This window comes from Pan paniscus, chromosome 12, assembly GCF_029289425.2.
Source record: "Pan paniscus chromosome 12, NHGRI_mPanPan1-v2.0_pri, whole genome shotgun sequence".
In the NCBI taxonomy this organism is placed as follows: Eukaryota; Metazoa; Chordata; class Mammalia; order Primates; family Hominidae; genus Pan; species Pan paniscus.
In genome coordinates this window covers 98,977,041-99,001,781 of record NC_073261.2, presented here as the reverse complement: position 1 = coordinate 99,001,781, position 24,741 = coordinate 98,977,041, and the positions used below count along the sequence as shown (strand labels likewise).

The following is a 24,741-nucleotide window of genomic DNA, read 5'->3' as shown; positions in this document are numbered from 1 at the left end:
AATTTTTTGTATTTTTTAGTAGAGACGGGGTTTCACCGTGTTAGCCAGGATGGTCTCGATCTTCTGAACTTGTGATCCACCCGCCTCGGCCTCCCAAAGTGCTGCGATTACAGGCGTGAGCCACCACGCCCGGCCACTACTATCATTTTTAGTGTCAATGTAATATTCCACTGTATGGATGTACCATAAATTGTTTACTCTAACTCCGATTATCAGACACAGAGACTTCAATATTATGGTTTTTATTAAAGTGCTGCAGTGAACATCCTTATAAACACATCTTTTAGGCATTTCAATTGTTTCACCAGGATAAACCCCAAAAGCGAAATCACTGGGTCAAAGGGGATGTAAAATTTTGAAGCTTTTTGATACATATAGCCAAACTGCCCTCCAAAGAGGTTTATAAATAAAGCGTGAAGTTGCTTGTTCCCTTACACCCTTATACATACTGGATAGCATTCTTATAAAAAAATCTTTGCTAATCAGTAAAGCAACAAAAGGGCATTTTAGTGTTGTTTTAATTTATATTTCTTTAATTATTGTGTAGGTGGACTACTTAAAAATATATATTGGCCATTTGATACTTTTTTTTTTGTCTTTCATGTACTGCTTCTTGTCTTTTGGGTCTATTTACCCATTCTTTCTTTGGGGGGTATTTTTTTTTTTCTTATTTGTAAGAAGGGGTGTGTATAGCAAAAACAGTAGCCCTTTCTTTCTTTTCTATATTTTTCCCAGCTTAATATTTTCTTTTGTTTTTACGTTTTTTATGTAGAGACATTTTATTTAAAATTTTACATAGTCAAATCTATCAATCTTTTCCTTTGTGTTTTTTGCCTTTTGGTTGATGTTGGTTTTATTTATTTGTTTATTTATTTGTGAGACAGAGTCTCGCTCTGTGGCCCAGGCTGGAGTACAGTGGTGTGATCTTGGCTCATTGCAACCTCCACCTCCCGGGTTCGAGCGATTCTCCTGCCTCAGCCTCCTGAGTAGCTGGGATTACAGGCACATGCCTCTATGCCCTGCTAATTTTTTCATTTTTTTGTAGAGACAGGGTTTCACCACGTTGGCCGGGCTGGTCTCGAACTTCGGACCTCAGGTAATACGCCTGCCTTGGCCTCTCGAAGTGCTGGGATTACAGGAGTGAGCCACTGCACTCAGCCTGGTTTTATCTTTCTAAATGAATTGGAATTGTTTGAAATAAAGAGGCTTTGTTTGGGCTGGTCAATCTTTAGCTATAGAAATATTTTTGACAGACGCCGTGACTCACGCCTGTAATCCCAGCACTTTGGGATGCCAAGGCGGGCAGATCACCTGAGGTCAAGAGTTCGAGACCACCCTGGCCAACATGGTGAAACCCTGTCTCTACTAAAAATACAAAAAAATTACCTGAGCATGGTAGTGGGTGCCTGTAATCCCAGCTAGTCGGGAGGCTGAGGCAGGAGAAGCCGAGGTTGCAGTAAGCTGAGAACGCACCATTGCACTCCAGCCAGGGCAACAAGAGTGAAACTCTGTCTCAAAAAAAATAAAATAAAATAAAAATTAAAAATAAAAAAAAAGAAATATTTTCGATGTAAACTGTTCCTACACTTTTATTTTGTTTTGTTTTGTTTTCTTTTTTGCCCTCCGAAGTGACAGTGGATACACTTTTATTTTGATAAAAATCAAACCTACAGAAAAATACGAAAATGGTGCAAGGAACACCCATATACTTTTCCCTGGATTCATCAATTATTAACATTTTGCCATATTTGCTTCATCTCTTTCCTTTCCCCTGAATTATATGAAAGATAATTGGAGCCAGGTACGGTGGCTCACGCCTGTAATCCCAGCACTTTGGGAGGCCAAGGCAGGCAGATCACAAGGTCAGGAGTTCGAGACCAGCCTGATCAACATGGTGAAACCTGATCTCTACTAAAAATACAAAAATTAGCCAGGCGTGGTGGCTTGGACCTGTAATCACAACTACTCAGGAGGCTGAGGCAGAAGAATCGCTTGAACCTGGGAGGCAGAGGTTGCAGTGAGCTGAGATCATGCCACTGCACTGCAGCCTGGGCGACAGAGCAAGACTCCATCTCAAAAAAAAAAAAAAAAAAAAAAAAGCCGGGCGTGGTGGCTCACGCCTGCAATCCCAGTACTTTGGGAGACTGAGGTGGGTGGATCACAAGGTCAAGAGTTCAAGACCAGCCTGGCCAACATGGTGAAACCCATCTCTACTAAAAATACAAAAATTAGCCGGGCATGGTGGCACATGCTCATAGTCCCAGCTACTTGGGAGGCTGAGGCAGGAGGATCACTTGAACCTGGGAGGTGGAGGTTGCAGTGAACCGAGATCATGCCACTGCACTCCAGCCTGGGTGACAGAGTGAGACTCCATCTCAAAAAAAAAAAAAGAAGATAATTGGAGATACCTGATACGTTATACTAATTACTTTGGCATGTGTCCTCTAAGAACAAGGGCATTCACCTACATAATTACAATATACTTTTCCACTCAGGAAAATGACAATTAATATACTATTATCTATTATCTAGACCATATTCAAATTTCCCCAAATATTCCTGTATTGTTTTTATTTCCCAGATCCAGGATCCAATCAAGGATAATGCACTGCATTCAGTTATCAGGTCTTTTGGGTTTTCCTTTACTCCAGATGAGTTTCTCAGTTGTTCTTTATCTCTTTGATGACATTGATATCTTAGAAGTAAGTCCAGGTCAGTTGTTTTCCAGAATATGCCTCACTTTGGATTTGCCTGATTGTTTCTTCATGATATTCAGGTTAAATTTTTTGGCAGGAGTACTGCATAGGGGAAGTTGTGCCCTTATCAGTGTATCACATCGGGAGGTACCTGATGTCAGTTTGCCCCTTTATTGGTGATGCTACATTCCATTGTTTAGCTAGGATGGTGTCTGTTAGATTTCTCTGTATCCTATTCCTCAGCAATCTTTCACCCAATGGTTTTAGCATCCACTGATGATTCTTGGTTGAATTAATTATTACTATGGTAGTTTTTCAATGGTGATTTTCTATTTCTATCCCTTCCATCTATATTCAGTAGTTGGCATTCTTCTGTAAAGAAAATCTCTCTCATCCAGATGCGGTGGCTCACATCTGTAATCCCAGCACTTTGGGAGGCTGAGGCAGGTGGATCACTTGAGGCCAGCAGTTTGAGACCAGCCTGGCCAGCATAGCAAAACCCCATCTCTACTAAAATACAAAAATTAGCTGAGTGTGGTGGTGTGCACCTGTAGTCCCAGATACTCAGGAGGCTGAGTCGGAGAATTGTTTGAACCAGGAGGTAGAGGTTGCAGTGAGCTGAGATCGTGCCATTGCACTCCAGCCTGGGTGATAGAGCGAGACTCCGTCACAAAAAAAAAAAAAAAAGAAAGAAAGAAAATCTTTTTCTTCTCTCCCCGTCCTATCTACCCTATCTATCTTTGTTTTTTTAGTGTCGATATGGACTCATGAATTTTTTGTTGTTGTTAAATGTGTTTTAATCCATTCTTATTATTCATTATTTATTTTAATGCTCAAAATGAGAGTTCATTCAAGCTGGTTCCTGTGTCCTTGTGACATATCCACATCAGTATTTGAACACTCTTTGTTGTGTTTCTTTTTGTAAAGTAATAATAACCTTCTTATGCAAAAGGTAGCATCTTTTTTATATCTTGCATTTTTTGCTTAAGATATTCTGAAAATCACCGCAGTGCAGTTTATAGATCTCTTCCTCATTATTATTATTTGCATTTTTGTGTGTGTGTGTGTGTGTGTGTGTGTGTGTGTGTGTGTAACAATAGTTTGCCCTGTCAATCTCCTATGCAGGAACACAAAACCACTGACCCAGGCTCACCTATACTTTCCCTGATCCAGCCCTGGAGTCAGTCATTTTTCTGAGGAGACCTGATCTTGTTAGTGGGTTCTAGTATTTAGAAACCCAAATGCTAGGTATGTTCACTGCTACTGGTGTGTCTTTGCCTCTAAGCCCTATCAGTAGAAAGAATAAGGGTGTGTGTATGTGTGTGTTTATGTATATATACATGCATACATACATATACATATGTATATTTGTTTACATACAGATGAATGTGTCTGCGTATATATATATATACACACACATACATCTATATATACATCTATATATATACTGTATATATATTCCCACTCTTCTTCCTCTTTCCCTTAGTGATAATGTTGATTTCCAACATCATCAATATATCTGCCGTCTCATTCCATTTCCATTCATACCTGTAGGGAATTAGTTTAATTAGTTACTGGCTTATCCTCCTATGTTTCTTTTTGGAGAAAAGTGTGTGTGTACATATGTATAAGTTTGCACTTCCTATACAAAAGGCAGTCTACTATACTCTTTTGTGCTTTAAGAAGATATTCTGAAAATCACTCCATATTGGATCATAGAGCTCTTCCTCATTAATTTTTACCTTTGTGTGTTTCCACATATGTAATAGTTTACTCAGGCAATCTCCTATGTAGTACATATAGGTTTCCCATATTTTGCTATGATCAATCATGATGTAATGAATGTACATGTATTTTTATAATGTCAGAAGAGTATCTTTGGGATAAATTCCTAGAAGTATTAGAGCTGGGTCAAAGGGTACATACATATGCCATTTTGTTAGATATTGCAAAATTTCCTTCCATAGGGTTTACTATTTTGCTTTCCATACCAGCAATATACAAGAATGCTGCTCTCCTACAGCCTCTTGGAGAGTTTCATGAAGTTTTTGGATTTTGTCAACCTGATAGATTAGAAATGCCACTTCTGTATAGTTTTCATTTATTTATTATTATTTTATTACTATTATTATTATTGTTTTTTGAGATGGAGTCTTGCTCTGTCACCCAGGCTGGAGTGCAGTGATGTGATCTCAGCTCACTGCAACCTCTGCCTCCCAGGTTCAAGCAATTCTTCTGCCTCAGCCTCCCAAGTAGCTGGGATTACAGGTGCCCAGCACCATGCACAGTTAATTTTTGCATTTATAGTGGAGACAGGGTTTCACCATGTTGGCCAGGCTGGTCTTGAACTCCTGACCTCAGGTGATCTGCCCATGTCGGCCTCCCAAAGTGCTGATTACAGGCGTGAGCCACCACGCCCAGCCTTATTTTATTATTTTTTTGAGACAGGGTCTCATTCTGTCACCTAGGCTGGAGTGCTGTGGTGTGATCATGGCTCACTGCAGCCTCAACTTCCTGGGCTCTGGTGATCATCCCACCTCAGCCTCCCGAGTGACTGGGACTACAGGCGCTTGCCACCATGCCTAGCTAATTTTGTTTCACCATGTTGGCCAGGGGTGTCACCATGTTGGCCAGGCTGGTCTTAAACTCCTGACCTCAAGTGATCCACTCGCCTCTGCCTCCCAAAGCACTGGGATTATAGGCGTGGTCCAGAAAGCTTTTTCTAACATCTAAATTGTAAAGGAATTCCATCCATGTTTTCTGCTAGTAGAGATGGTTTCTTTTTTTCTTTTTTAAACACTTAGATCTTTCATTTATTGGGAGTTTATTCTTATGTATGGGGTAAGGCATGAATCCAATTATTTATTTTTCCAAGTGATTATCCAATTGTTCATATATATATATATATATATATATATATATATATATATATTTTGAGACAGAATCTCACTCTGTCACCCACGCTGGTGTGCAGTGATGTGATCAGATTTCACTGCAACCTCAAACTCCTGGGCTGAAGCAATCATCCCACCTCAGCCTCCCAAGTAGCTGGGACTACAGGCACATGCCACCATGCCTGGCTAATTAAACAAAAAAATTTTTGTTTTTTTTGTAGAGACAGGTTCTTGCTATGTTGCACACGCTGGTCTCAAATCCCTGGCCTCAAGCAATCCTCCTGTCCCAGCCTCCCAAAGAGCTGGGGTTACTCGGGTGAGCCACCGTGCCTGGCTCCAATATAATTTTTTTAAGTTCATCTTTTCCTGAGTGATTTAGGGTGCTATCTGTGTCACATACTCAATTTCTATGTGCATTGGTCTATTTATGGACTTTCTATTCTGTTCCACTGGTTTGTCTATTGATGTGCTGGTACCATATGTTTTAATTATGGAGGCGTTATGGTATGTTTGGTATCCAATAGGGTTTGTTCTTCATTCTTGTTTTTTTTTTTTTTTTTGAGATGGAGTCTCATTCTGTTGCCCAAGTTGGAGTTCAATGGTATGATCTCGGCTCACTGCAACCTCTGCCCCCCAGGTTCAAGTGATTCTCTTGCCTCAGCCTCCCAAGTAGCTGGGATTACAGGCACGCGCCACTACACCAGGCAAATTTTCTTTTGTATTTTTAGTAGAGATCGGGTTTCACCCTGTTGGCCAGGCTGGTCTCAAACTCCTGACTTCAAGTGATCCACTCACCTCAGCCTCCCAAAGTGCTGGGATTATAGGCGTGAGCCACCGTGCCCAGCCTATTCTTCTTTTTAAGGATTTTCCTGGCTATATCCAGGCCGATTTTTCCATGTGTACTTTAAAATGAATGTGTCGCACTCCAAATTTTGTAAAATTTAAAATATTTTTGTGTTAATGGTGTTAATGTTAATGGTATCAATGGTTAGTGGTATAACCTAGATCTAATTGACCTCTCTCCCAAAGTGCAGTCTGACACGCACCCTATAGCATCAGTACTGCATACTTACTGGCCAGTTTCATGCTGAAATTTCATGCTGTTCTTATATTTAGTGTTGTGGACATTCACTTATTAAAATGTTTTCAATATACCCTCTTCCAGGGTTTTGTGTGAACAGCTATTTCTAGAGTTTCAGAATAAAGAGGTAAAAGTAGCAGTAGCCTGTTTCCTCAGCCTGGCTAGGACCACGTGTATTAGTACCTTTTTTTTTTTTTTTTTTTATGGAGTCTCATTCTGTCGCCAGGCTGGAGTGCAGTGGCGTGATCTAGGCTCACTGCAACCTCTGCCTCCTGGGTTCAAGCGATTCTCCTGCCTCAGCCTCCTAAGTAGCTCTGACTTACAGGTGCTTGCTACCATGCCTGGCTAATTTTTGTATTTTTAGTAGAGACGGGATTTCACCATGTTAGCCAGGATGGTCTCAATCTCCTGACCTCATGATCCGCCCACCTTGGCCAGTGCATTTTCATACTGCTCTAAAGAACTGCCCGAGACTGGGTGATTTATAAAGGAAAGAGGTTTAATTGACCCACAGTTCAGCATGGCTGGGGAGGCCTCAGGAAACTTACAATCATGGTGGAAGGTGAAGGGGAAGTAAGGCATCTTCTTCCCAAGGTGGCAGAAAGGAGAAGAGCCAAGTGAAGGGGGAAGAGCCCCCTTATAAAACCATCAGATCTCATGAGAACTCACTATCCCAAGAACAGCATGGGGGAATGCCCCCTGCCCCCCATGATTCAATTACCTCCACCTGGTCTCTCTCTTGACACATGGGGATTATGGGGATTACAATTCAAGATGAGATTTGGGTGAGGACACAAAGCCTAACCATATCACCAATTAATTAATCCCCTCAACACCTTTACTGGGCCCCAGTTTCCCTGCTAATGTGCCAATAGGTGTTATAAGCGCCCCAAGGTGGACAAGATATAAGGGCCAAAAACAAGGGGCAGTTTTATACTCGCGATACCACATGTTTGTACAACTTTTTAGTTTTCAACATGCCTTTACATAGGTTGTCTCATTCATCCAGGAGATATTTGTGGCAAAGTAGGAAATGCCCTCATCATTGAATCAGAAGACCTGGATTTAGGTCCTCATTCTCCATCTCGTTATCATATGAGCTTCTCCAAGTTAATTTACTTCTGACCTCTAGTTTCCTCATATGTAGAAATGAGGATAGGTAAACTTATTCTGTAGGGCTGTTAGAAAAATTAAATAGAATTCATTTTTCAACAAACATTTTTTTTTCCCCTGAGACATAGTCTCACTCTGTTGCCCAGGCTGGAGTGCAGTGGCACAATCTAGGCTCACTGCAACCTCCACCTCCCGGGTTCAAGTGATTCTTGTGCCTCAGCCCCCCGAGTAGCTGGGATTACAGGTGTATGCCATCACTCCTAGCTAATTTTTGTGTATTTAGTAGAGACAGCGTTTCATCATGTTGGCTAGGCTTGTTGAGAACTCCTGACCTCAGGTGATCCCCCCACCTTGGCCTCACAAAGTGGTGGGATTACAGGAGTGAGCCACTGTGCCCGGCCTCAACAAATGTATTGATCAGCAAACATGTGTCAGTCATGGTCTAAAAAACTGGGGCCCTGGAGCAGAATAAGTCACCATCTCTGCCCTTTCAAGAAGCCTGTGGTTTAGTGGAATGAATCCCACTCCTCCTGTCTGATACCCGGGGAGAAAAAGGAATGATTCAGCAGGATCAGAATTCTAATGTGGAAGGACTCAGAGAACATGTCTGTCTACCTAGGGGTCAAAAACACAAATGGGTGAAGCTACCAGGTTTGCCTGAGACAATCCTGGTTTACATCTATTGCCCTAACATTTAAACCCTGGGCTGCTCAAACAAATCATGTTTGCATTTTGGTCCGTGTTTCTTGACAGTTGGTTTCTTGTCTGATAACAGGGCCCTGTTCACTCTGCTGCTTTTCTGTCCTCTAATTTTTGACACTCCCATGTGTCTGCCCTTTTCAGAAGTTCCAGCGTGAGCTAAGCACCAAATGGGTGCTGAATACAGTGAGTACAGGTGCTCATGTGCTTCTTGGTAAGATCCTACAAAACCACATGTTGGACCTTCGGATTAGCAACTCCAAGCTCTTCTGGCGGGCGCTGGCCATGCTGCAGGTAGGGATATGATGGGGCAGGGTTGGGTGGGGCCTGGCCTCAATGCTTAGGCTGCCAGAGGAGGGTATTTTGCAGAGGTATGGAAATGTGCAAGGGTACAGGCTGCCTTTTCTGTGTGCTTCTGCTCCTCCTATTAGGTGCATCTTCCCCTTAAGGAGTGTGTGTGCACACATGGGTGTGTTTGTGAAATTGTAATTATTAGGCAAGACTCTTTCAGTTACAAACGTGATGGAAAACAAGTTTATACTGGTTTAAGCTAAACAAAGAAAATGATGGCTGATATAACTGAACAATCTTAGGGCAGCTGAATCTAATGTGTTCCAGAACTTTCCACCCTTAACTCTGTTTTCCCCTGTGTTGCTCTCATTCTTTTTTTTTTTTTTTTTGAGATGGGGTCTTGCTCTATCACCCAGGCTGGAGTGTAGCGGTGCTATTTCAGCTCAGTGCAACCTCCGCCTCTGAGGTTCCATTGATTCTCCTGCCCCAGCCTCCCGAGTAGCTGGGATTACAGGCACCCCCCACCATGCCCAGCTAATTTTATATTTTTTAACAGAGACAGGGTTTTGCCATGTTGGCCAGGCTGGTCTCGAACTCCTGACCTCAGGTGATCCACCCGCCTCAGCCTCCTAAAGTGCTGGGATTACAGGCGTGAGTCACTGCACCCGGCCGTTGCTCTCATTCTTAGGCAAGTTTTTTCCATTAGGTGGCAAACTGGCCACCAGTAGTGCCAGCCTGACAATTTACGTAGCAACACTAGTGGGCAAAGTGCTTGCCTGTCCTGTGGTTCTTGCAAATGCCTGGTCGGGGGCTCTTGCTTGGGACACATGCATGTCCCTGAAGCAATCACTGTTCTCCAGAGCAAGGGATGCTCTGCCCAGTCTGGTTCATGTGCTTTCCCTTCAGGATGGTGGTGGAAGAAGGGCTGGGAGGTGAGCCTCAATCCAACCTCATTACCTGAGCATGGGGAAGCGATAGATCCTCAGAGGAAAACCAAGGTGCTGATACCAGAAGGAGGAGTGGATGTTGAGCAGACGGCATGACAGATGGTCATGAAAATGGGGTCGCCAGATTCAGCAAATAAAAATACAGGACGCCCAGTTAAATTTGAATTTCAGATAAATATGGAATAATTTTTCCATCAAGTATGCCCTATGCAATATTTGAGATATTTTTGATTTTTTTCATTATATATTTGGATGTCCTGTATTTTTATTCACAAAATCTGGCAACCCTATGTGAAAGGAATCAATCAATGAACATTTAGTGAGCACCCACCAGGTCCCCAAAATAAACTATGGTCCTTACTGAAGTCCAGTGGAGGTATAAAGAAGGTGGGGGTCAGAATGCATTATAGCAAAAAGAAGGCCTCATGGAAGGGGTGATATTTGAGCTAGGCCTGGTGGTTATGGCTTGGATAGGTGGACAGAAGAGCATTCCTGTTAGGTCATTCACCAAGTCCCAGAAGGGGGACTGGGCATGATATGTGAGGGACACGGGTCTAACCAGAGTGGCGAGTCACTTTAGAGCACAGTGAGGGATTGTGAAGAAGTAGGAAGGGGAGGGATGTGGGAGGTTAAAGCCAGGCAGGAATTTGGACTTTGCCAAATGTAGCTAGACCTGCGCTGTCCAAAACATTGGCCACCAGCCACATGTGCCTATTGAGCACTTGAAATGTGGCTAGTGTGACTGAGGAACTGAATTTTTAATTTTATGTAAAAACCAAAGCTGTATACTTTTTAAATTAAATGTAACTTTAATATTTTGGTAGGACTACATTTCGCTTTTTAGCATTGCAAACCTAGCACCCAAATTGAGGTGGGCTGGCTGGGCACGGTGGCTCACGCCTGTAATCCCAGCATTCTGGGAGGCCGAAGCAGGCAGATCACTTGAGGTCAGGAGTTCGAGACCAGCCTGGCCAACATGGTGAAACCCCGTCTCTACTAAAAATAAAAAAATAGCCGGGCATGTTGGTACAGGCCTATAGTCCTGTCTACTAGGGAGGCTGAGGCAGGAGAATAGCTTGAATCTGGGAGGTGGAGGTTTCAGTGAGCCAAGATAGTGCCACTGCACTCCAGCCTAGGTGACAGAGTGAGACTATCTCTCAAAAAATAAAATTAAAATTAAAAAAAGCCACAAAAAAACAAATTGAGGTGTGCTCTAGTTGCAAAATACACACTGGATTTCAAAACACAAAATCCGAATATAGAAAAATATTGCAAAATATCTGACTAATAATGTTTAATATTGTTTACATTGGGTTATATATTGGGTTAAATAAAATATATTATTAAAATTGATTTCAGGCCAGGCGCGGTGGCTCACACCTGTAATCCCAGCACTTTGGGAGGCCAAAGCAGGCAGATCACAAGGTCAGGAGAAATAGGTGAAATCACATTTTTTTTTTTTTTTTTTGAGATGGAGTCTCACTCTGTCTCCCAGGCTGGAGTGCAGTGGCATGATCTTGGCTCACTGCAACCTCCACCTCCTGGGTTCAAGTGATCCTCCTGCCTCAGCCTCCTGAGTAGCTGGGATTACAGGCATGCGCCACCACACCCAGCTAATTTTTTTTTTTTTTTGTATTTTTAGTAGAGACGGGATTTCACCATATTGGCCAGGCTGGTCTCCAACTCCTGACCTTGTGATCCACCTGCCTCAGCCTCTCAAAGTGCTGGGATTACAGGCGTGAGCTGCTGTGCCTGGCCAATTTCACCTATTTCTTTTTTTAATGCAGCTACTGAAAACTTAAACTTACATATGTGGTTTGCATTATATTTTTTTCTTTATTTTTATTTTTTTTAGAGACAGGGTCTCACGCTGTTACCCAGGCTGGAGGGCAGTGCATTGGCACCATCCGGCTCACTACAGCCTCAAACTCCTGAGCTCAGGCAATCCTCCCACCTCAGCCTCCTGAGTAGCTGGGACGATAGGCAGGTGCCACCATGCCCAGCTAATTTGTTTTATTTTTTGTAGAGATGGGGTCTTGCTGTGTTGCCTAGGCTGGTCTCGAACTCCTGGGCTCAAGTAATCCTCCTGTTTTGACCTCCCAAAGTGCTGGGATTACAGGTGTGACCCACTGTGCCCAGCCTTGCATTATATTTCTACTGGACAATGCTGAGCTAGACAGAGAGGAGGGTAGTGACAAAATGGAAGCAGTGTTTGCAGATGAACAGTCTTACATTAGTGTGCAAGATGGATTTGGTTACAGAGGAAACTAGAGAGAGGGAGTCCAGATTACCAACCTACAGGATTGGTGGAACACATATGCAAATTTGAGTAATTTGCCATTAATCCTCCAGTTTAACCCAGCCAGTCAAGCCCACCACCAACCCCTTTAACCTAGTTTTTCTTTACACCTGGGAATTACAATTTAGGATTGCCAACATGGACAAATCATCTACAGCCTCTATAGCCAGGCCTCGGGATCCCAGCCTCTCACTCTCATAGTTCATTCTTCTCCCTTGACTCCATTCTTAGTTCCTCTGGCCTTTAGCCTGACACTGATCTTACCACTTCTTCCTTAGCGGTTCTCTGGACAGTCCAAGGCTCGATGCATCGAGAGCCTCCTCCGAGCGATCCACTTTCCCCAGCCACTGTCAGATGATATTCGGGCTGCTCCCATCTCCTGCCATGTCCAGGTTGCACATGAGAAGGAACAGGTATCCTGCCCACTGCTGGTCATTCAACAAATACTTTTTGAGCACTTTCAGTGTGTCAGGAAGTTTGTTCGGCACTGGGTTTACAAAGCTCAGTGGCACTCTGCTCACAAGGACCTCCACATTCATGGGGTCTTTGGACTGGGTTTTGAAGGATGAATAGGAGTTTTCCTGGTCAAAGTGAAGGTTTCTCTCTGCTCTTAATCCACCTCGTTACCACCTTCTAATCTTCATAACATCCTATTTGCATCTAACCTAGTGGCTCCTGATTCCTGTGTCAAATGCTTTAACTCCTCCAGGGTTCTGTTTTTTTTTTTTTGAGAGAGAGTCTTGCTCTGTCACCCAGGCTGCTGGAGTGCAGTGGCGCGATCTCGGCTCACTGCAACCTCTGCCCCTGGGTTCAAGGGATTCTCTTGCTTCAGCCTCCCAAATAGCTGGGATTACAGGTGCCAGCCACCAATGCCTGGCTAATTTTTGTATTTTTAGTAGAGATGGGGTTTCACCATATTGGCCAGGCTTGTCTCAAACTCCTGAACTTAAGTGATCTGCCCACCTCGGCCTCCCAAAGTGCTGGGATTACAGGCATGAGCCACTGCGCCCGACCTTCCTCCGGGGTTCTTTCTCTGATGACCTCATTCCCTCAGGCTTCAGTGCCCACTGCCTCTTCCTCACAGGTGATACCCATCGCCTTGCTGAGCCTCCTATTCCGGTGCTCGATCACTGAGGCTCAGGCACACCTGGCTGCAGCTCCTTCTGTCTGTGAGGCTGTCAGGAGTGCTCTTGCTGGGCCAGGTCAGAAGCGCACTGCAGACCCCCTCGAGATCCTAGAGCCTGACGTTCAGTAAACCCATGTTTCTGGGTGGGTGAAAGGGGCCCAACCCTGCCCACTTCAGCCCAGCCCGCCCAAGGGGACTTGTGCCAGCAGAACATGTGGGAGGAAGAAGCCCCGTTTCCAGGGCATCCGCAGCCCAGGGTAGGGAGAAATATTCTCTCCACTTTGGGGGAGAGTTCTTGCTCTCGACCTACTGGTTTCTACTGTCACCGACTTATTCTGATTTCAGAAATAAAATGAAATGTCTTATTTTGGAAAGTTAACCTTTCAAAGTCAGTAAATCAAACAGTAGATCAGAGGTGGGATAGGATGGGTGGCATGGGTTGGTCTTAACAGCAGATTTGTTTCTTTAATTCTGTCCCCAACTCCATTTCATTGGTCCCTAACACAAGCCTTATACTGGCATCCCTGTATTTTCATTACCAACATGCAGCCACGTGTGCATGCGTGCACACACACTCCAGTCCCACACAGACACACAATGAGAGGTGGGAACTTTTAGATAATTCCAGGGGAAGAGGGAAGAAGTTGTGTACCTAACATAGGAAACCCAGAAAAAGGGCAGTCTTAATCAGACATGACAAGATCTAGAATGACTGCTACATCCACGCATTAGACCATGAAATGAGGGTCACATCCCCTGCCCCGTGTTTGTAAGAGGAACATAAGGAACTCTGGGGGTGCTGAAAGCCCTTGGTGGTGGGACCCAACAAACACTAGAAACCCTGGGCTGTACATTTTAGACATCAGCTGCCCCATGTTTTGACAAATTAAAGACACCCTTGTTCATCCTAGATTCATGCCAGCTCTTTAGGGCCTGTGATATATGGCCCTGACAGTAGAGAGCTGGTTCCTCCTTGTGCCTGAGAAATATCCAGGTAATAGATACTCAGGAACATTCCTCTGGGGATGAAACTCTCTGGAAAGGTCCCTGGAACTTTTAGGCAGGAGGGTGACTGCAAAGGAGCCAGATTTTGGTTTTATGAGGATAGAGTAATCAACCTTTTTAAGGTGGCCATAGGCCCCTCTGTGCATCTGAGGGCCTGCAGCCTCTATGTGAGCTCTGTTTTCCTGTTCCACATCTTCACACTGATGCCTTGGATGATCAGTAATCCCCCTTTCCCCAGCCACTACTCTCACGATGCTTCCTGAGTACCACCCCTTTCATCTTCCACAAACACCTCTCCCAAATTCAAGATGGCTAAAGTTAGGAAAGGCTCCTGCAAAGTCCCTCTGCTTCTCTTTACCCACAACTCTCTACCACGTTCTTTCATCGGGTCAGTTCATCTCTCAGCATGGTGTCATGAACAGTGTCAAGTCTGAGAAGATACCTAGCATTCTGGGACCCCAAAGGGCAGAGCACCCCTTGATCCTGTTGATGATGCCAACTGTACAGTAGCTCCCCTCCCACATTTGGAGGGGATAGGGCACAGGGTTAGATTTCTCCAGGGCTGGATGCAGAAGAACTCTAGAAGCCCTGAGTTCTTTTAGTTGCCAAGTACGTGGATGGCATGAAGACATCAAGTGAATTCAATTCTTATGTAGTTGGACACAATATTCAGGTATTATGAATATTGTGGGACATTATTGTGGGACATTATGAATATTGTGGGACAGCCTTGGGGGACATTAGAAGCTAGACACACTCTGGCCTTGTGGCAGAGATGAAGATGACTAAGATCTGATGCCTACCCCCTAGAAACTCACAAGCACATAGCAATTCGAATACAAGACAGAGTTGAAGTGGATTAAACAGCGGGATAAGTACAGAGAGCTGCTGAAATTACAGGGTAGGCCAAGAGTCAAGGAAAGTTTTGGAAGAAAGGAGGCTGGGGTGGGGTAAAGGAACAGCCAAAGAAAACGCAAGAAGGTTTGAAGATTCACACTGGGATATGGATCTGATAGCAGAGAATCTGGTCATTGTCAATGGGATTTGTGCTCCAGGCAGAGCTAAAGAAGTTCAAAGATTTTTTTAGAACTATCCAGACACAAATGATAGGGTGACAACTTTTGCAGTTATTTGGAGAAAGTAAACATCTGAGGGCAAAAACAGCAAGAGAATAATCCATTATTAATACAAGGCAGTAATTATGTAGAAAGGACTAAAGGGCCTGGGCCTGAAGACTGGATTAGATTGTGGAAGATGAAGAAAACAATTTCCCAGCACATATATTTGCTGGATCAAAAGCAAAAGGGGGCTAGGTGTGCCATCCTAGCTACTTGAGAGGCTGAGATGGGAGGATCACTTGAGTCCAGGAGTTCAAGGCCAGGCTGGGCCACATTACAAGACCCTGGCTCTAAAAAAGAAAAAAAAAAACAAGAGGGGGTGGGGCAAAATATATTTGGATATCGCACATACTCTAAGCCTGACGTTATATATATATATGTGTATATATATATATACACATATATGTGTATATATATATACACATATATATGTGTATATATATATATACACACACATATATATGTGTATATATATATATACACATATATATGTGTATATATATACATATATATGTGTATATATATATACACATATATATGTGTATATATATGTGTATACACACACACACACACACACATATATATGGAATATATAATATATATCCATATATATATACGGAACTCATGAACTCGTCTCCAAAATATAGCTAGCTATTCTTTTCATAATTTAGATGGTCTCTCTCTCTTTTTTTTTTTTTAAGGAAAGTGTCTCACTATGTTGTCCAGGCTGCAGTGCAGTGGTGTGGTCATAGCTCACTGCAGCCTCGAACTCCTTGGCTCAAGCAATCTTCCTGCCTCAGCCTCCCGAGTAGCTAGGACTACAAATGTGCACCACCACACCTGGCTCATTTTTAATTTTTTTTGTAGAGATGGGGCCTTGCTATGTTGCTCAGGCTGGTCTTGATTCCTGGCCTCCAGTGATCTTACTGCTTTAGCCACCCAAAGTGCTGGGATCGTGTGTGTGAACCACCACACCTGGCCAACATTCGTCCGGTCTAACATTCAGATTGTTTTGAATGTTACACAGCCTGGAGCCAGCTCTTGAATATTAGATAAGCTATAACGTTGAAAGAGGATGTTGGGACCAGGTAGGAGACAGAGGGGTCTCCATCTGGTTCCAGGGATGGGCTCTACAAATACAGCAAAATGCCTAAGATCCAATGGAAACTTAGGGTTGGACCCAATTGGACAGGTGAGTCAAATCCTAGGGTTGAGAGGACAGGTACTATATCTAGGTGATGCAAAATGCTCCCATCCTGGGAGAGAGAAGTGGGTCATTTTTAAGCTAGTAACTGGGGTGCTGTGGAAAAGACAAGGAAAAAGACAGGAAGAGGATCCCTGGAGCATCTTGTAGTCACAGAAAGTAAAGAATTGCTCAAAACCTCCACAAGGATGACAATATGTCAAAGGGGTACAAGAGCCAATGTGAAAGAGCTCCTAGTGCCTAAAGTGGGAACAATTTGAGCAACAAAATAAGTAACAAGCTGGTCATGGTGGTAGGCGACAGCAGTCCCAGCTACTTGGGAAGTGAGGTGGGAGGATCGATTTCTTAAGCCCAGGAGGTTGAGGCTGCAGTGAGCTGTCATCATGCCACTGCACTCCAGCCTGGGCGACAGAATGAGACCCTGTCTCAAATAAATAAATAAAATTTTAAAAAACCACTTGGTTTAAAAAAATACATAAGTACGCGTGAATTCGTACCGTTATAAGCAAAAGATTGAATAAATAAAGTGGGGGAAAGTACCAATTTTTCCTAAAGAAGAATTCTAAATAATAAACACACACACACACACACACACACACACACACACTCCTTTAGGAAATGGAGCTTAATCATCCCACACCACCTCTCCTCCAATGTGGGTTAGATTTAGGGGCTCACTTACAAAAAAACAGAGTATGGGAAAGGGAATGGGTTTTACAGTGGAAAAACCAGGCAAGCACTACCCTAATCAAGTAATCAAGATGGGCATCACCAGCAGGTATCACGTACCTCCTGATATGATATCATGAGAAAGGCATGTCACCTCTGTGGTATTCTTCCCCCAAACACATAACCTCAGTCTAAGCATAAAGAAAACATCACAGTAACCCAGCTTTAGGGACATATTATAAAATACCTGCTCATATTACAAAATACCTGAAAATTTTCAGTCATGGAAAACAAGAAAAGACTGAGAAACTGTCATAGACCAGAAGAGACTCAGGAAGCATGACTCACCTACAGGGTGCTACCCTCGGTTGGATCCTGGAAAGATAAAGGACTTTAGTGGCAAAACTGGTGAAATTGCATGAAATCTGGAGTTTAGTTAATAGTAAATATACCAATGTTAATCTCATAGTTTTGACAAACGTACCAAACTTATGTAAGATGTTAATGTTAGGTGAAACTAGGTGAAGAATATATGGGAATTTGCTGTACTATCTTTGTAACTTTTCTGTAAACCTGAAATTTTTCAAAAATAAAAAGTTTATTCAAAAAATAAATTTAAACTGAAAGCCTTTCCTCTTAGATCTGGAACGTGACAAAGATCCCCACTTTCACCACTGATATTCAACACAGTACTGGAAGTCCTAGCTAGAGCAATCGGACAAGACAAAGAAATAAAGGGCATCCAAACTGGAAAGGAAGAAGTCAAATTATCCTTATTTGAAGGAGATGTGATTTTTTTTTTTTTTGAGACAGAGTCTTGCTCTGTTGCCCAGGCTGGAGTGCAGTGGTGTGATCTCGGCTCACTGTAACCTCCGCCTCCCGGGTCCAGTCGTTTCTTCTGCCTCAGCCTCCTGAGTAGCTGGGATTATAGGTGCACACCACCATGCCTGGCTAATTTTTTTTTTTTTTTTTTAGTAGAGACGGGGTTTCACCATGTTGGTCAGGCTGGTCTTGAACTCCTGACCTTGTGATCCACCTGCCTCAGCCTCCCAAAGTGTTGGGATTACAGGCTTGAGCCACTGCACCTGTCAAGATCTCTACAATGAAAGCTATAAAACACTGATGAGAGAAATTGAAGATGGCACAGAAAAATGGAAAGATATTCTATAATCATGGATTGGAAGAATCAATGTTAAAATGTCCGTAGTACCCAAAGCAATCTACAGCTTCAATGCAATCTCTATCAAAATATCAATGACATTCTTCACAGAGATAGAAAAAACATCCTAAAATTTATATGGAATCACAAAAGACCTAGAATAACCAAAGCTATCCTGAGCAAAAAGAACAAAACTAGAGGAATCCATTACCTAACTTCAAATTACATTACAGAGTTATAGTAACTAAAACAGCATGGTACTGGCATAAAAACAGATACATAGACCAATGTAACCGAATAGAGAACTCAAAAACAAATTCACACACCTGCAGTGAACTCCTTTTTGACAAAGGTACCAAGAACATACATTGGGGAAAAGACAGTTTCTATAATAAATGATGCTGGGAAAATTGGATCTCTGATATGGTTTGGTTCTGTGTCGCCACCCAAATCTCATGTTGAATTATAATTCCAGTGTTGTGGGAGGGGCCGGGTGGGAGGTGACTGGATCATGGGGGTGGAGTTCCCCCATTCTGTTTTCATGATAGTGAGTGAGTTCTCACAAGATCTTATGGTTTAAAAGTGTGTGGCACTCTCCCCTTTGTGCTCTCTCTCTTTCCTGCTGCTATGTGAAGAAGATGTTGGCTTCCGCTTCACCTTCCACCATGATTGTAGGTTTCCTAAGGCCTCCCAGTCATGTTTCCTGTTAAGCCTGTGAAACTGTGAGTCAATTAAACCTCCTTTATTCATAAATTACCCAGTCTCAGGTAGTATATCCATATGCAGAAGAATGAAACTAGACCCGTATCTCTTGCCATATACAAAAATCAAATCAAAATGGATTAGAGACTTAAATCTCAAACTATGAAACTACTATCAGAAAACACTGGGAGAAACTCTCTAGGACATTACCCCGGGCAAAAGTTTCTTGAGTAATTCTCTACGAGCACAGGCAACCAAAGCAAAACTGGAAAAATGGGATCACATTAAGTTAAAAAGCTTTTGCACAGCAAAGGAAATAATCAACAAAGTGAAGAGACAATCCACAGGATAGGAGAAAATTTTTACAACTACCCATATGACAAGGGATTAATAACTATATATATGTATATATATATGGAGCTCAACTCTATAGGAAGAAATCTAATAATCCAATTTAAAAATTGGCAAAAGATGTGAATAGCCGGCCAGGTGCGGTGGCTCATGCCTGTAATCCCAGCACTTTGGGAGGCCAAGGCGGGCGAATCACGAGGTCAGGAGTTCAAGACCAGCCTGGCCAACATGGTGAAACCCTGTCTCTACTAAAAATACAAAAATTAGCTGGGCATGGTGGCACGTGCCTGTAATCCCAGCTACTAGGGAGGCTAAAGCAGGAGAATTGCTTGAACTGGGACCCAGCAGGTGGAGGTTGCAGAGAGCTGAGATTGCACCATTGCACTCCAGCCTGGGCTACACAGCGAGACTCCATCTCAAAAAAAAAAAAAAAAAAAAGAAAAAAAAAGAAAAAGAAAAAAAAGATTTGAATAGACATTTCTCAAAAGAAGACATGCAAATGGCAACCAATCATATGAAAAAGTACTCAACATCACTGATCATCAGAGAAATGCAAGTCAAAACTACAATGAGATATTATCTCACTCCAATTAAAATGGCTTTTATCCAAAAGACAAGCAGTAACAAATGCTGGAGAGAATGTGTAGAAAAGGGAACACTTGTATACTGTTGGAATGTAAATTAGTACAACCATTACAGAGAACAATACCACTGCTGGATATAAAGACAAAAGAAAGGAAATCAGTATATTAAAGAGATATCTGCACTCCCATGTTTGTTGCAGCACTGTTCACAATAGCCAAAATTTGGAAGCAACCTAAGTGTCCATCAACAGATGAATGGATAAAGAAAATGTGGTACATATACACAATGGAGTACTATTCATCCATAAAAACAATAAGATTCTGTCATTTGCAACAACATGGATAGAACTTATTTCACTTATTATGTTAAGTGAAATAAGCCAGGCACAGAAAGACAAATGTTGCATGTTCTCACTTATTTGTGGGATCTAAAAATCAAAACAGGCTGAGCATGGTGGCTCACCTGTAATCCCAGCACTTTGGGAGGCTGAGGCAGGTGGATCACCTGAGGTTAGGAGTTCAAGACCAGCCTAGGCAACATGGCAAAACCCCTTCTCTACTAAAAATACAAAAATCAGATGGGTGTGGTGGCAGGCACTTATAATCTCAGCTACTTGGGAGGCTGAGGCAGGAGAATGGCTTGAACCTGGGAGGAAGAGGTTGCAGTAAGCCGATATCGTGCCATTGCACAGCAGCCTGGGTGACAGAGCAAGACTCCGTCTCAAACAAACAAACAAACAAACAAACAAATAATTGAACTTATGGAGATAGAGAATAGAAGGATGGTTACCAGAGGCTGGGAAGGGTAGTGGAGGGGTAGTGGTGGGGAGGTGGGAATTGTTAATGGGTACAAAAAAAAAATAGAATGAATAAGGGTGGGCACAGTGGCAAATGCATGTAATCCCAGCACTTTTGGAGGCTGAGGCAGGAGGATAATTTGAGCCAGGAGTTCAAGACCAGCATGGTTAACATAGTGAGAGCCCATCTCTACAAAAAATATAAAAAAAATTAGCTAAGCATGGTGGTATATGCCTGTAGTCCCAGCTACTAAGGAGGCTGAAGCAGGAGGATCCCTTCAGCCTGGGAAGTTGAGGCTGCAGTGAGCCATGATTGCATCACTGCACTCCAGCTTAGGTGACAGAGCAGTATCCTGTCTCAAAAAAAAAAAAAAAAAAAGAATAAGGCACAGTATTTAATAGCACAACAGGGAGACTAAAGTCAATAATCAGTTAATTGTACATTTAAAAATAATTAAGAGTGTAATTGGATTCTTTGTAACACAGAGGATAAATGCTTGAGGGGATGAATACACAATTTTCCATGATGTGATTATTCTGCACTGCATGTGATATGGTTTGGATCTGTGTCCTCACCCAAATCTCATGTTGGATTGTAATCCCCAGTGTTGGGGATGGGGCCTGGTGGGAGGTGATTGGATCATGGGGGTGGAGTGCTCATGAATGGTTTAGTACTATACCCCTTGGTATAGTGAATGACTTCTCAAAAGAGCTGGTTGTTTACAAGTGTGTGGGACCTCATTCTCTATTTCTTCTGCTTCGGCTGTGTGAAATGAGCCTGCTTCCCTTTCCCCTGCTGCCATGAGTGTAAGTTTCCTGAGGCCTCCCCAGCAGCTGCTGTGCTTCCTGTACAGCCTGCAGAACAGTGAGCCAGTTAAATTTCTTTTCTTCATAAATTACCCAGTCTCAGATATTTCTTTATAGCAATGCAAGAATGGACTAATACTAATCATAGTATCATAATTGTGTTATGGAATATGTATTATGATCTCAAAATAAAAACATGTATTATGGAATACAGTATCATAATACAAATATCTCATGTATTTCATAATATATATTATGTACCCACAAACACTAAAAATTAAATTTTTAAAAAAATTAAAAATAAATATATAAAGTTAAAATTCCTAACTACAATAACATATATTTGGGAAGGGATAAATTGAGTTAAAATATTCTAAGGGCCTTGATTTTTCCATAAAGAAGATAAAAGTTTTTATTAATTTAAGGCTTTGATAAGCTGTGTGCATATTGCATTTTAAAAGGTATCTGCTAAAAACAGGGTTGGCAAACTTTTTGTGTAGAGATAGATAGTAAATATTTTAGTCTTTGCAGGCCCTGTGGTCTCAGTCATTACTGTTCAACTCTGCTGTTGTAAGCTTGAAAACAGCCGTAGACAATATGTAAAATGAGTGTGGCTGTGTTCCAATAAATCTTCATTTGCAAAAACAGGCAGCATGCTGGATTTGGCCCACAGGCCATAGTTTGCCAAGCCTTGCACTAAAAGAATAAAAACAGTATAATTTCTAATTAGTAAAGGGGAAAAATGAAGTAATTAAAAATAGTCATCTAATTGAAAGGCAAGAAAAGAGAGAAAAAGACTGGGCCAGGTGGCTCACGTGTAATCCCAGCACTTTGGGAGGCTGAGGCAGGTGGATCACCTGAGGTCAGGAGTTTGAAACCAGCCTGGCCAAGATGGCGAAACACTGTCTCTACTAAAAATATAAAAATTAGCTGGGCGTGGTAGCATACACCTGTAGACCCAGCTACTTTAGAGGCTGAGAAAGGAGAATCGCTTGAACCTGGGAGGTGGAGGTTGCAGTGAGCCAAGATCACACCACTGCACTCCAAAGTGGGCAACAGAGCGAGACTCTGTCTCAAAAAAAAAAAAAAAAAAAAAAAAGGAAAGAAAAAGAAACTTAAAATATAGGACAAAACAGGAAGTACTAAGAGGACAGATCATGACCCAAATACTTTGGTAATTACATTAAAGGTAAATGAAATACATGCCCCAATTAACACTTTTTTTGTTATAGATGTGTCTCTTGCAAACAGCATATATATGGATTTTGTTTATTTTGTATCCAGTATTAAAGCAAAAGCATATAGAAAGGTTGATAGTAAAAGAATGGGAAAAGATATACTGTGAAATACCAACCAAAAGAAAATAGCTATGGCAATTGTCATGCCAGAACCCTATTGGCTTCAATAGGGATAGCGTCATGTTGCAGAGGCTAGAGAAGAGACCTGGAGCTAGCAAAGAAGACATTGGGCTTATTGAGGGAAATTACATACAGGGCAGTCCACTGGTGGTGGGCTAAACAGGAGAACCACAACTGCTTATAAAAAGCATGCAGTTTATATAGTATTTTCACTTAGCACCCTCCTCCTAGCAACCTCCTCCTGGCAACTTTCATTTAACTCAAAACAAAAGGCCTCAGTCCCCTGTATGTCCTGCATGTCACAGGCCATGCCGGGGGTTCAGATGTTCGTTATACATAAGGAATAAATAAATCTCCAGATTGGCCACTTCTGGATTCCTTAGCTTGGAAATCCAAACACACATTCTTCTTAGAACATAGGGTCATTCTCAGGCTATGCTTAAGTTAAGTTGATACTGTCAGATGTATCTGCCATACAGGGTCATTCTTAGGGGTATGCTTAAGTTATGCTATCAGGTCCATCTACCATACAGCAATATTAATATCAGACAAAATAACTTAAGGCCAAAAGTATTACTAGAAATGAACAGGGACTTCATAGTGTTAAAATATTTAATTTACCAGGAATGTATTGTGATTTTAAAGAATGATTAAAAATATATAAAGCAAAAATCCACAGCTCTCAAAGGAGATATAAACAAATACACAACTGTATTAATAGGTGATTCTACATGCCTGTCTTAGTAATTGATGGATAATCAGACAAAAGCTTAGGAGTATAGATTTGAACATAAAGACTAGCAAAATTGACCAAACGGACATATAGAGACTGTTTTTATCACTTGTGGAATACATCTCATTTTAAAACACACATAGAATTTTTATAATTGACCATAAACTGGGGTAAAATCTCAAACATTTCAATGGATTGAAATGATTTAAAGTATGTATTCTGATTACAATGTGACTTGGTTAGATAACTAGAAAATCCCCATATATGTAGAAATTTTAACATGAATTTCTAAATAATCCATGGGTCAAAGAAATCAATATGGGAACTAGAAAATAGTTGGAACTAAATGATAACAAAAATTCTACATATCACAACTGGTGACATGCAGCTGAAGTAGTACTTGGGAGGAAACATGCCCTGATTTGCATATATTAGGAGGAAAGAGCTGAAAATGAATGATTTAGGCATTCATCTCAAGAAGAAAGTTAGAAAAATAGCATCAAAATACATCCAAAGAAAGTAGAAACGAGGAAATAAGGCAAAGGCAGAAATTATTGACATAGAAAACAAACATACAAAGTTAGTTCTTTGAAAGGATTGACAAAATTGACCAATCTCTAGCAAGATAGGCCAAAGAAAAGGGGAAAAAACCCACAAATAACCAACACCATGAAAACAAAGGAGACATGACGACATTTGAATAACTTTGTCAATACATTTGAAAATGTAGATTAAATGGAAAAATTACTAGAAAATATACCTTCCAAAGCTGACTCAAAAAAAACCTCTCATGGCTGGCTACAATGTCTCGTGCCTGTAATATCAGCTACTCAGGAGGCTGAGACAAGAGAATTGCCAGAGGCCAGGCGTTCAAGACCAGCTGGGGCAACATAGTGAGACCCTCATTTCTAATTTTAAAGTAATTAATTTTTATTCCCCCCCATTCTCAATAGTATAATAATCTTCAAAAATGGAATATGTAGTCAAAAATCCTCACTCAAAAAGAACTCCAGGTTTGTATGGTTTTGCTGATGAGTTCTACCAAAAATTGAAGGATCAAAGGGTTCCAATCTTACACAAACTCTTCAGAGCATTTAAAAAAAGAGGA

At 41.9% G+C, this 24,741-nt stretch overlaps 1 protein-coding gene across 1 annotated transcript in view; it reads left to right on the top strand.

Moving 5' to 3' along the window:
• GCKR (glucokinase regulator) overlaps positions 1-13,525 on the top strand; it is a 28,167-nt gene extending 14,642 nt beyond the window's left edge. The window contains exons 17-19 of the mRNA XM_003827113.5: positions 8,628-8,777; positions 12,299-12,433; positions 13,105-13,525. Of these exons, the coding sequence (XP_003827161.1) occupies positions 8,628-8,777; positions 12,299-12,433; positions 13,105-13,275 (456 nt within the window). The 3' untranslated portion in view covers positions 13,276-13,525. The remainder of the gene's footprint in view (positions 1-8,627; positions 8,778-12,298; positions 12,434-13,104) is intronic.
• The last annotated feature ends 11,216 nt before the right edge of the window (positions 13,526-24,741 follow it).